The sequence below is a fragment of the Polyergus mexicanus genome, unplaced genomic scaffold, assembly GCF_030449975.1.
Source record: "Polyergus mexicanus isolate NDT 795.1 unplaced genomic scaffold, iyPolMexi1.0 SCAF_4, whole genome shotgun sequence".
NCBI lineage: Eukaryota > Metazoa > Arthropoda > Insecta > Hymenoptera > Formicidae > Polyergus > Polyergus mexicanus.
This window is the reverse complement of record NW_027223324.1, coordinates 5,997,532-6,010,943: the sequence shown is the minus strand read 5'-3', so window position 1 is coordinate 6,010,943 and position 13,412 is coordinate 5,997,532. Positions and strand designations below refer to the sequence as shown.

The 13,412-nt window shown below is 35.3% G+C and overlaps 2 protein-coding genes across 6 annotated transcripts in view; both read right to left on the bottom strand.

The window, feature by feature from the left end:
• The window catches only part of LOC138932651 (unconventional myosin-Ie), a 39,705-nt gene extending 37,670 nt beyond the window's left edge, over window positions 1-2,035 (bottom strand). Inside the window, exon 1 of the mRNA XM_070294711.1 lies at window positions 1,804-2,035. Coding sequence (XP_070150812.1) covers window positions 1,804-1,806 — 3 coding nt within the window. The 5' untranslated portion in view covers window positions 1,807-2,035. The remainder of the gene's footprint in view (window positions 1-1,803) is intronic.
• A 4,211-nt stretch (window positions 2,036-6,246) lies between these two features.
• The window catches only part of Frmd5 (FERM domain containing), a 41,154-nt gene continuing 33,988 nt past the window's right edge, over window positions 6,247-13,412 (bottom strand). For 4 of the 5 annotated variants that reach the window (XM_070294983.1, XM_070294980.1, XM_070294981.1 and 1 more), the window contains 2 exons: window positions 12,426-12,944; window positions 6,247-11,619 (listed from right to left, as the gene is read on the bottom strand). In XM_070294983.1, the coding sequence (XP_070151084.1) occupies window positions 11,186-11,619; window positions 12,426-12,944 (953 nt within the window). In that variant the 3' untranslated portion in view covers window positions 6,247-11,185. The remainder of the gene's footprint in view (window positions 11,620-12,425; window positions 12,945-13,412) is intronic. The other variant, XM_070294984.1, reaches the window with a different exon arrangement.

Below are 13,412 nucleotides of genomic sequence, written 5' to 3'. Positions count from 1 at the left end.
TTTGTATTTTTTGGAAAATGTCTGTGCACGTTCCAATTTCCATAAACTTTAAGATATTAGATTAAATTTTTCTAAATAAACAAGAGTATCATTAAAGGATTATTGGTAATGAACTTGGTGAAAATTTGTGAAAAGGTTTATTTTTTTTATAAAATTTTGAATTTTTTGAAAAATATCTGCGCACGCTCTAACTTTCGTAAATTTTGAAATGTCAGGCTAAATTTTTCTAAATAAATAGAGTATTATTAAAGGATAATTGGTATTAAATTTGGTGAGAGTTGAAAGATTTTATTTTTTAAGAAATTTTGATTTATCTTTTTATTTCGCTCACAAACTTTCCTCTATGAAGTAGCCAAAATGTTTGCTCTTAGAAGGAGCTTTGTGAGCGAAATAAAATGATGAGGAAGCGATGTGCAAGTTTCTAATTCGCACGATTTTTGTATCTTCCGTTAAAGCCTCCGAGATACCGAAATTACTTGTAAACCGATGTGGAGTTTCGGAAAGAATAAATTTAAGTATCCCCCATTATTTCTTTCATCACTTTTAAAAATATCATTAAGACGATTTCTGTGAGTGATGCGACTCGGTGATTTTAAAAATCTGAGGCTTTGATGATTAATAATGGACTTCACACATGGAAACGATACCGTAACCGATCTGTATCGAACACGTCATCGACGTTCCATGTATCTCCTCGCGGACAATTTATACACGACAGTCCTTGTGCGAGATATAATGCCGATGACGTTCGATGTAAAATAAGATAATTATCGTTTTTCGATTAATTCCGAGCGATTAATTTTCTCTCTCTGACGAAACGCAACGTCGGGAAGGTTGCATTTTTTTTTTAAAGCGAAAACAATCAATCATCCTTGTTTTGAGAATGTGTTTCCTACATCACGTGCGACACGTCAAAGCATCTCATTCTTGCCATCGAGCTGCGAAAAAATGAATCGTTTCTCGGTGAAGAATCATGAGACAAGGAACAATAAAGAGAGAAGCAATAAACCATTAATACTTAGTCATTCGTTCTTCACAAGATTGGTCAATTTTACATAAAATATTATTTATATACATGATTATATATTCTCTTGTTTTCATACATACACTTTTCATGGTAAAAACTAATTGGCTAATAATATAAACAAGGGCGAGATTTTTCTATATAATTATCAATCTAATTTAATATATATATACTCGTCGAAGGAAGAACCTGACGAGGAAAGATTTCTGACGTCATTCGACCACAAGAGAAACTATATTACTCACGATCCAGGAGTCAAAGCGGCATGAGACAATCCGAGCTGAGTATTTAAAGTTTATTCCGAGGTCAGGTCGAATATGATAGAAAACATATTTATATTAGGATTCGCTGGAACTTCAGAAAAGTCCGTTGTGACGAAACGCGATATATGTATAAGATATTACATAGAGATTTATTACATTATTTATTTTAATGTAATTAAAAAATTTGACTTTATTATTATTATTATATTATTATTATTATATTATAATATTTTATTATTATTATTATTATTATTATTATTATAATTATAAAAATTTTTTTGCATTTAACTATACTCTTGCATTATTATAGCATATATTATCAATAAAATAAATGACAGATGAATAATATAATATAACACTATAAATAAGTCACGATTTTCATGAAAAATTCTGTATTACTCATCTAGCCAAGAGAAGCATAATATTATTTTACATATGGATATTCTCGATCGAGATGGAAATTTTCCTCCTGAAAATAGTCAAAGGGTACTATTTCGCTATTTAATTTTCAATTACCATGTCGTTGCGATATTGAAGATCCCACCGGTGTTCGCGTTAAGTGAATCTCTCAACTGTGTTTCAACCTCTTCGAATCATGTCGTCGAAAGACGTAACGCACGTGACGCACACCGAGAATGATGATCACTGTATCACTCTAGCTCCGCGACGAGCACAATGACACGGACATGCGCCCGATGTCGACGGCTTCGTAGTCCGTCGCGGACTGAATGTCCGACCCGACTCGACTCTGGTGAATCACAGAGAGTGACAGTAGGTAAGGTATCAGCTAGAAACGCACTCGCCTTTATAAGAACTGTCGAACGTCAAAATCATATCGGTATTGAATCGGCGTTGAATCCGCGATACTTTGGCCATCTCTGGATCTTTCACGCTAGCCTTCCCCTTTTATCGCGTATACAGGATGTTCCAAAATTAAACCGACAAATTTCAGGTGGTTAGGTTAGGTGTCCTTAGGAAAAGACACGAAAACGAGCCAATTTTGTCAACAAATCCGTATCCGCAAATGAACCGTTTTGGTACTCGAGAATCAAAGATTAACAAGGACAAAAATCTTTGAAAAAAAATTATTTTTTCAAAATTTTATTAATATATTTAAATAGAGGGTCTTTACTATGAAACTTTCGTATAAAATAGTTTTTGATATCTCGAATAATTTTCGAGATACATCGAGAAAAGCATAAAGCCGCTCTACATATGAGGAGTCTTCCTTCTTCTTCTTCTCTGATATGGCTGGGAGACTTTCCGAAAGGAATTGTCTATACACCATTAATTAGGTATAGGTATTAGGTGTACAACTTTGCTTCCGCCGTTTTTTTCCCGAAATTCGAGGCTTTATTGTTCTGAATCATTCCCATGTCTTTGAGGCGTTTTGAAATTGCTTGTTGAGTTACTCCCAATGATCGTGCCAATTCTTTTTGACTTTGACTCGAGTCTTCATTAAGTAATGCCTCCAATTCTGCATCTTCGAAAACCTTCTCTCTTCCACCGCTATGCCGGTCTTCGACTTGAAAATCACCGTTCTTGAAGCGTTGGAACCACTCACGACACGTTCTTTCACTAATAGCGGCTTCACCATAAGTATTTGAGAGCATTCGATGAGCCTCAGCCGCAAATTTCTTCATATTAAAGCAGAAAATTAAAACCTCCCGCAAATGACGAGAATTTGGCTCGTAAACTGACATTTTCAATCGAGAATAACTTTATGACGCAGACACAAATCGACTAATGTTTCTATGGGGTTATGTTGACAGATGCCCAAATTTATTGCATGACGTCTATGATCTATTTATTTCGACCACTACTTACCGTTAAAGCCATCTATAGGAAAACGGCGGAAGCAAAGTTGTACACCTAATAGTATTAGATAGAAAGATAGATTAATATATGATAAACTAATATAGGTATTGGATAGGATAATATATGATAAACCAATATAGGCATTATATAGGATAATGTGTGAAAACCTCTTTTTGGGTCATATGGGAGGATGGGACCAGAGCGGAATCGAATCTGGAATCTTTCGATTACCAGCCTGCGACTCTACGCCCGGCGCCACGCATCGCCCCCAACATATGAGGAGTGATTTTATCCCATAGACATAGTATATCTAGACCGAGTGTTGAGGAGTGGAAGCCGAGGTGAACGTAGAAAAGGACATACTCTATTATTTCGTGCCTCTTGCGTTCTCTCTCGCTCGCACGTAGCATGACGAAAGAGAGCGCTATGCTATGTGCGAAACAGAGTATGTTCTTTTCTACGTGCATCTTTACCCCCGCTCCTTAAATAAAGGCAAACGCTCGGTCTAGATATACTATGTCTATATTTTTTTACCCTTTACAATCGTTGATTGAGCCGCAACTGGAAATTTCTAAATTCATCTATTTAACCTCACTACATGTGTGTAAAGTTTCATCAAAATCAGAATTTTCGAGTTCGCGAGATTTCCTTGTTAATCTTCGATTATCTAATGCCAAAACGTCTCATTTGCGGAAAGAAATTATTGACTTTTTTTGGTGTCTTTTATAACCACCTGAAGTTTGTCGATCTAATTTTGGGACATTCTGTGTAAATAATTTTCAAAATTTTAGTCTTTATACATCTACAAGGTAGAAGTTCTGTATTTTAATTTTTTAATATGTCAAGATAGTGCATTTGCAGTTTCTTGATTTTTCGTGTAAGAAATCTTGATAATTCTGTTATAATCAATATAAATTTTTATAATAAAACACTTCAAGAAGTTTTATTTGAATTGACATAAGACAAATTTTCTAATAACAGCAAAGTGTCTCTCTTCTTTGACAAAATAGACGTTAATGTCTATTTACATGTAATGTAAATATCAGACTTGATTATAACAGAATTATCAACATTTTTACACGAAAAATCGAATAAATTTTTTAGAAAATTTGTAGAAATTTTTGAGTTTTGAAAATTTTTCTAGAGAAAAAAGTGATGTTTACTTTTGGCAAAGAATATGATAATATCGATATGCAATATTTCTAAATGGGAACCCTCTCCTTCTATAGAGAACATAGAATATATTTTATATTTATATGATACATATATTCGAGATTTATATATATCTAATATGTGTGTTGGAAGAGAAGAATGTAAAACTTTATTTATATTTAATCAGGCTAATCCATCACACACGCACACACAATGTCGTGCGAAAGATACTTGTCTAAAAGGGAAATCGGCATACATCAATGTGAAAGTTAATTCGATACTTATTTTGAGTTTGAATGTATACATCGTGACAACCGTAAGACCGCTACAATGATCGTGTCTCGATTCTTAGCAAAACATCGATAGCAAGTAGCATTCTCCTTTCACGGGCAGGCGTAGTCACCGTGTCGCGTTTTCTTACGCGCTTATGCCAACCATTTTGTATTAATTCAAGGCCGCGGTTAAACTCGCTTTCCATGAACTCCACGATGTAACTATAGTCGATATGACTATTTATTTATTGGAAATAAATATATATATTTCAGAGATCAAAGCTATCTTGACGTTAATGCTTTGAAAATAATCGTTTTATTAATTTTCCATTCTATTGTCAAGGGAAGATCAATATTATCTAGGCGGCATGCATGTGGTACATATGTTGAAAGAGAAATCGGAGCGGATAAATTGAATTTTAGAATTCGTGATGATATACGCGGTGAATCATGATTATTATATCCGCGCGACGCATTAATATGTATATTCGCTTGTGTGCACTATACAGGGTGTCCTAGACCACCCGTACTCCCCTTTTCTTTCAAAAACTAAGCATTTTAGAGAAAAACGTTTTGAACGAAAATTGTATGGTTTTGAGGGGAACATAAAATGGTGTCATTGGTTTGACCTTGGATGGCGTCGTTAAGGTCAAGTCAAGGACACTTTTAATTTCTTAAATGGAACCCCCTATTTTTCATTACATATTCTTGTAGCTTATCTCGAGAGCTTTCCACTATAATAAAGTATTTTTTCATTAAGTACTTTTTGAGTTATTTTTTATCTTAGTCTGACATATTTTGATATAAAAAATAAAATATTTCGTAAAATATTCAGTTTTCAATAATCTTATCGTAATACTTTTATGTGCAGAATAATGAGACAAATCAATTAGTGCCAAAAAAACAAATAATTATTTAAAAAAATACATTGTAAATAATTTTCTTAAAAACAATTATTTTTTTATACTAATTGAGTTGTCTCGTTATTCTGTACATAAAAGTATTACGATAAGATTATTGAAAACTGAATATTTTACGAAATATTTTATTTTTTATATCAAAATATGTCAGATTAAAATATAAAGTAACTCAAAAAGTATTTGTATATATCGACGAAATGATATCTCCGCTTTTAAATTACACGAGTGACTAACAATAAGTAAAACGTTGTTGCGATTTTTTATCATCATTACCGATTAGATTATTTCACTATCAACTCTAGTATCTTTGTCTTTTACTCTGTTACTTACTCATATTTTAGTAAATATTTAAGTAACCATTAGCGATAGGCTACATGTGCAGAGGAATCTTTTATGCAACATGTACCTGTTATCTGTTATTTGCATTTTATCTATATTAGAGAAAGAAATAACGAAAGTTTGAATATATGTAATACCAGTTGAACTTTTACAAATATTATAGATTAAAGAGAAAGAGAAGGAAAGAGAGAGTTTTATAAAGCTCTGAATGATACTTTATTACATGTCTCGTTTCGCCCCTTTGCAATGAAATGTCTCGTTTATTCATGCATGCGATACAAAATTTCAAGAATTAACAGACCAGAAGAGAAAACGCATCTCCATATACGACTTCAATTGTTTGCTACAATTTGCAAGCGTACAAAAAGTGTACATACGAATGGAGATTGTAGAAAGATTATCATCATTATATCATTTTTGATTAGCGCAGAGCTCCGTTCCCGTCGTCGTGTCGGCCGTTTCTTTTTTTCTTTTTTAATTAACACTGCATTTACATCCACCATTTCACAATTTGTACACAACAGTAGTATATGTTTAGCCCTCTGTTTTAATTATATTCCTTATTCGCGCACGCGCGTATAAAGGTTCGATTAAAATTCACTTATGTGTGGCGGCTACAGCGAATATATAAATTACTTATGTTAATTACATAGTTATCAAATAAATATCTAACGAACCAATCCCGAGGATCTTAAAAAGTTAAACTAGTAAAGGTAACGCGGTAGGCTAAATGTACATGACTTTCATGAAAGTCTGCGCATCATTGGCAGCGCAAAATTAAGTAATAACAAATTGACGTGTAAGCCGTATTCAGGATCAAGTATAATTAATCAGTGATTATGTATATCAGAAAAAGATCGAGAATTTTATCGATTCAATGAAAGGAGAAAGGTTGCAATTCTTTTTTTATAATAATGAAAAAAACTAGAAATGTAAAAAAACCGATTTTTTTCCGATAAAAAAAATAATTGTTTTTTATTAATAAAAAAAAAAAAACAGATTCTTTTCTCATTTATTTTTAAATATAATATTATTTTTCTTTATACATATATATATTTTTTTGTTAACAATGAAAAAACTAATTTTTATATTTTCAAATTATTTTTTTTCGAAAGTAATTTTAATGGATTAATGAGACTTTTGCAACAAATGACTTTACTAGAAATATTCGTCAAAATCCAGAAGCGCGACGCGCGTTTCTCACCAGAAGTATGCACAATCTTGAACAAAGAATTATATTGCTCGCAATATCTCGTTACAACACATCGCATTACGCTGGAATTGATTTAAAGATAAAGATGAATCGGGGCCTACGATATAATGTCAACTGAGAGAGCGCAAGAAAAGACAGAGAGGAGAGAGATAATAGAAAAATCTTATCAGTAATACGAATATCATAAAAGGGGAGAGATATTTTACTTTAAATCTCACATCTGCGCAACTATGTTTCATACAATATCCTTAAAATATCGTACTTATAGGATTACACATATCTTTTAAAAGAATTTTGAATTTATCCTTTCTTATACGAAAGATTCAACTCAAGGGCTATCTCTACGATCTATCAGCTATATTTCGATTTAATTGAAATCTTCGCTGAGCGTTTTTCGAAATTAAATACAAGTTTTAAGTCGCTGTTATTACTTATATACGTTTGGTACCAAATTCGTCATCAATCATGACACATTACACAAATTGTGATCTAAATTATTTAAGAAATACATTTTTTTTTTTTTTTAACGATGTATGTATATCTTTTTGGAACACGTCCCGCATACACATCCCCACATCGTCCGATTGTTGCGCAAATACCATGCGATCCGTCAACATCTCGATACGCTTTTAATATTGCGGAGAATTTTTTTCGATCTTATATACAGTTGTGAGAATAACGCGCGTATCGTCTCTATGATAATTCAATATTATCGAAAAAGTTTTGAGAAGTGTATCGCGTAGAAGCTATGCCACGACGATTTTAAACTCAATGTTATTCCATTCATTGCCTATTTTGCTCTTACCATAAGTTTAGACCGAGTGTCTATTTGCAAATTTTATTCTTTGAACAGACTCTCACGATAACAGCGACTTTGCGCGATAATTGCAATCAGAGATTCTGTTTCTCAAAGATTTTTAAAATTGAGATTTCTTCTCAAGAGTATCATATAATCTCAAATTCAACGTTGAATCCAGCTGAAATTCTTGAAAATTTTATTACCGAGAGTCGTTCCTGAAAAGTATAACTTTTACGATTTGAAAATTCAGATTTTTTTTTTTCTTAATCATGTCCATCGAATAATATTTTATTCTTTTGACGCGCGATTGGTGATCGTACGTAAAACTATCCAGATTAAATTAACAAATAGCACATGAAATTTCTACGTCTCACAATCTGAATTCTGCGCATGTAATCTTTATTCTTTCGGTCTTAGTCTTTTTATATCGATCAGTCCAGCGAGCTGATATTCTTAATTAATAACTAGAATTACATTGTATTGCAATTGACCTCCGTTTATTTATACAGTTAACTTTTATCGCCCGTATTCTCCTGTTCGATAAAGAAAAGCGTTTGGTTAAACGAAATATGATCTTATATAAGGTAGGAGGATCATATAGGGAGATCTTAATCCCTGTATTCCAATTATTCAATTTAGGTAAAATATAAATTTTGATTTAAATTAATCTCATCCCAGTCAATTTAAGACGTAAAAGTTTGTGAAGTTTCGCGGTCAATATTTTCCTGACAACGCTAAATAGTAGAGATTTTTTGTTTAGTTTAAGCGACGACAAACGCGAAAATAGTACGAGATTCTTTGACATCAATGTTTCAGGAAGGCTGAAAAAGATCCGCAAAGTCTCATAAACTTTTACGCCCCTACTAGCAGTGATACATTATGTTTCTCGCACATTTACCATTCTAATTTTTTAGAATCGTTTGTGCTCGATCGGCTCTTTTTTTCATTTACATCGCCAACACCCTCGAGCTAACGAGAAGCGCCATTTCAGGACTTATTTTACAAAGTTCTGATGAATTTCTTTTTCACGAACAGGAGATCGCGGCGTAAGATGGATTCATTTATTTAGTTTTTGCTTTATTCTTTTTTCTCTTCCTTCGAGTCAACCCACTTTCGTTCAGCTTAGAGCGGATTACGAGCGAATCCGATGACATGAAAGAGTGTAAGACAGCGTAGGCACTTTTAGGAAAAAAAGGTCTGATGAGATGAGGCTGCGTGTCCACTCGAGAATTAAAAGTTCTTTTTATCCTTAAGAATGACTATACAATACTTTAATCAAAAGATTTTAAAGTTACAAATTGTCTTCTTTATAGATTTTTATTATCGATACTTTCTAGGGTAAAACGCTCGAGCGGACATTCAGTTTATGATATAAGACGAATCAGGACCTGCTCTTACAGAAGACATATATATACAAATTGTATTTTGCTATATAATTCTGCAGGGCTTCGGAAAATATCACAGATCACGATTCCGTAAAAAAAAAAATACGAAGAAGAGTATAAAATTGAAAATTAACATGTATGTGCGTGCGCTTGGTAACTGTCCCAATTTATTTTAATTCCGTTCTATCTCTATCGATTTATTCGTATTCATGCAATCGTGTAAAATGCAATCACGAAAATTAAAAAATGAATCTCCTGTTACAATCATCTTTGTTCGTGTATTAAACGCAATAATACGGAGACAGGTCCTGATAAATCTCTCTTTCGTACAAGACATGTCCTTAGATCTTATCGAGAATTTAAATGCGCGATGAAGAGAGTATACGCTTTACACTCTCGCGATATTGAATAAGATGACGAGACAATATTAGATTACGCACATCAAGCGCACATCCGAATAAGAAACGAAAAAACCGACAGCGGATAAAATCAGCGGGAAATGTTGCAAATTTTTTTGACGTTACCACCGATGCAATATTTTTGCCACCTTTTACTGCTTTCGTATTAGAGCACGTATATAGTCTACAATTATCTACGAAACGATTGCTTTTCGTTGATCGTTTAAAATAATCTAAATTCCCTATAAGTACATAATATCACCTCTCACATTAGAGAGAGCGACCTATATATTTCTATATATATAATATATTACATATCCGCTTTGTATGTATATGTTGTGTGCTCTCTACTTCGCGTCTCTCTCGTTACAATGTCAAAATACTTTTCTTTCGTCTATTATGCCGGCATGGTCTTTTCGCGTCTTACCAACTACGATGCATGGAGGAAGCCTCGCGTCTAGAGAAAGAGAGCACTCTTGTCCTTTTCATAATAATACAATAGGCCATTCATATCGCACAAATATCCGTCTGAGATTTGGAAAGTATCGCATGTAGCCAACAAAATCAAACTTTTATTACAGTCAAAATTCGTAATGCATTCCTTTAAAGTAATTACACGATTAAAATATTGCAATGTAACAAACATAAGATGCGATTACAATTTTATTATAACAAGAGACGGTTTATAATGTTTGATTCTATGCCATTTTCGAAATAAATAATTCGTTTAATATTTAAACTTTTTTCCCAACAACAACAACAAAAATTTTTGATCATTTCTAGCAATTATTCAAAAGTTAAAATTCAATATTTAAATGTAATCGATATATCAATACCCATTTTTATATTTTTCTCATATTTCAATAATCAAATAATAACGTTCCCTCTGTTACATTGCAATGTATTTTTGCAGTGATTATTATTCATAAAACTAACTGAATTTAATACTATCTGCTTTTATATAGATGCGCATCCTGTCGAAATAGCAAGTGAATCAATCAGCAGTGACTCTTATATATAACAGTCGATTCTACTAATGAAAAGTCAGGGAAATTCGGTAAAATAAAATGAATAAACGGAAAATGATAAAACGGAAATAAAATGATTGAAAAGCATGTAAAAAAATTAGATCGCATAAGTAAACATAATTCTATACATTCTGTTTACATGATTACATACAGTTTTTTTTTTGTACAATTTGTTTTTGTTTTTTTACAAAATTCTGATTTTTTATCTCGTCTCGAATCGAATGGAATACGTTTCTCGGGCGTCAAAGTTGCATTCCGCTTAATCTCTTCGACACGATGCTTTTTATTTTTCCTTTTCATTCCGGTCTACCTTTCTCGCCTTCCTGTAACACTCAATCTTCTCGGATTGAAGCACTCACTCGTTCGTGCGACCAAGCTGCGACGCGACGACACGCAATGGAAAGGGGAAAGGATGAAGAGGGAAGAGAGAGAAGGCGCACATTCTTTCCGCGACTAAGCCGTAAATCTCTCAGTCACGAGTCACGTCCGCGACTTGGCACTGAAGGGAGAGAAAGAGAGAGAGAGAGAGCTATGCGACGACGTAGGACGACCTCGGCCCGGTCATCTTGTCGCATCAGAATAGGCCGAGCTTGGTCCGCAGGAACTCCTTAATCGGAACGTAGTATTGGCTCCTTAAGGCCACCATTTCTGGCGTTTTACGCAGGCTATTGAACAGCGTCGCGTCCGTCTCAAACACCAAAACCGTCACGATAAACAGCACTGTGATCGTGAGCATGAATGCCGGTATAAAGAGCCTGATCACATGCAGGCTCTTGTGTCTGAGTTTACCGCTCGCCGCGCGCCGGACGCCCTGGTGATGTTGCTGCTGATGGTACTGCTGTTGTTGGAGACAGAGTTTGGAGTTTTGTAGCTTCTGCATCTTCGGTACTGGCGTGACCGAGCGGCTGTGTGGCTTGCCGGACGCATCCAGCAGCTGGCTCTCCGACGACGAGTGGTCGAAGGAGTCCCTGAAGTAATAATCGTTTGCCTCGCCCTCATGCTGACCGACTGAAACAGAAAGGATGCGATCGATGCTATTGAATGTTTGCATGAGTGAACGAGTTGCGTAAGGAACGTTACAGGTGCGGTTTTGCTCCGAGATTAATTAAAACCGTTAAAGATTTTTCGCGATACTTAATTTTGTGTATGTGTACATATGTGCAATAATCTTTTCATTTATTCTAACATTCTATTATTGAACATTTCGTTATTTTATTCAAATTGCGATTTCATTGAAACAAATAATATACAAAAACATTTTATATCGCGAGCGATAAAAGTTAGATCGCGACATAAGACATAAATCGTCAATTTCCACAAACAGAGGAAACCTCGCAGAGGAGATCGAGCAGATGACTGTTTGACATAAATTCACATATATGCGTGCACTCTCGTAACCATCTCGTAGTGAAATTGATACATGACGTTCAATACAACTATCATTCTTATCGACAGACTATATGATCAATAGAGATTTTCGCTAGAATTTCGTACAATTTATCCAAAATAATCGAAAGTAATCGGTTGTCTGATAGTCAATCGACAAACAACGATCTGGTTCGCAAAATATCTCGCGGAACTATTATAGGGGCGATATTATCGACTTTTATTAAATATAACAGGCGCAAGCCCATGCAGATCGCAGTGTCGGAAGCGTAACACAAAGGAAGACAAAAGAGGAAACATAAAGCAGGATCCAACAACGACGTACACGCAAGGTATAGAAGAGGAGATACTGAGCAAACTCAGACAGAGGAAGAGGAAATAAAAAACGTTCTCTTTCATCGTCCTAGGATCTCTCGGGGCGCTCTTACCTGCTGCCTTCTGTCGATCGAATCCGTTCGACAGAACCGACCCGATGGCTAGTGTCGCGCAACCGTTGGCGGTCTTCGTCGTCGTCGTCGTCGTCGTCGTCGTCGTCGTCGATCCGCGGCCGTCGAGCTCGCTTACCTCTACGCGCGTTTTTTTATCATCACGTGCGGGGCTCTTTTTGATCGGGATGCGTCCATTGGCGCTCGCCGGCGCCTTGGAGCTCTTGATTATCAGCGCGGTCGATCGCACCACCTTCGGGCTCCGCTCGTTAATTAGGGCGTTAATGCGCTGCCGCACGACGTGCTCGATGTCGCGACCCGCCAGCTCCTCCGAGCCTATCACTATTTTCTGACTGTACAACGGTTGCGGTCGGTTGAGCGTGCTCTTGGGAAATTTCAGTTTGGCTTTCGCACGGTTTGTGGTGGTGGTGTTGGAGGTGGTGGTTGTGGTAGTAGTGGTGGTAGTGATGGTAGTAGTAGACGTGTGGGTGGCACTCGCATGCGTATCATTTTCGTCTACGGCTAAAAGAACAGAAAGAAAAGAGGAAAACAAATCAACCGAAGGTCTAAAAGAAGCCAAAGAAGCGGCGGCGATCGTAAACAAGAAGGGGGCTGCGCAAACGTCGTCGATGCACGTCATCGACTTGTCTTGAAATTTAATGAGCAACGCAAATGTGGACGATAATTCCATTTACTTGACTTGGCTTAGAGTATGAGCTCCGCTTTTTGAGAAAGGACGAATGTATGTCAGCTTCGCAATTCTCTAATCATTTCTGTCGGTATAAATATATAATATAAAATTACTTAATCTCAGATCGACGAAAGCATCGAAAAACATGATGTCGTTTCCTGAAGAAGAGCATACGCTAATGCCGTTGTTACCACTTTTTATTTCATCCATCAATTTCTATGAAAAACAATTTTCTTACCCAGCTATCTCCTCAACAATTACCCACCCATTCGAGATTGTCCGCGATATTATCTATCTAA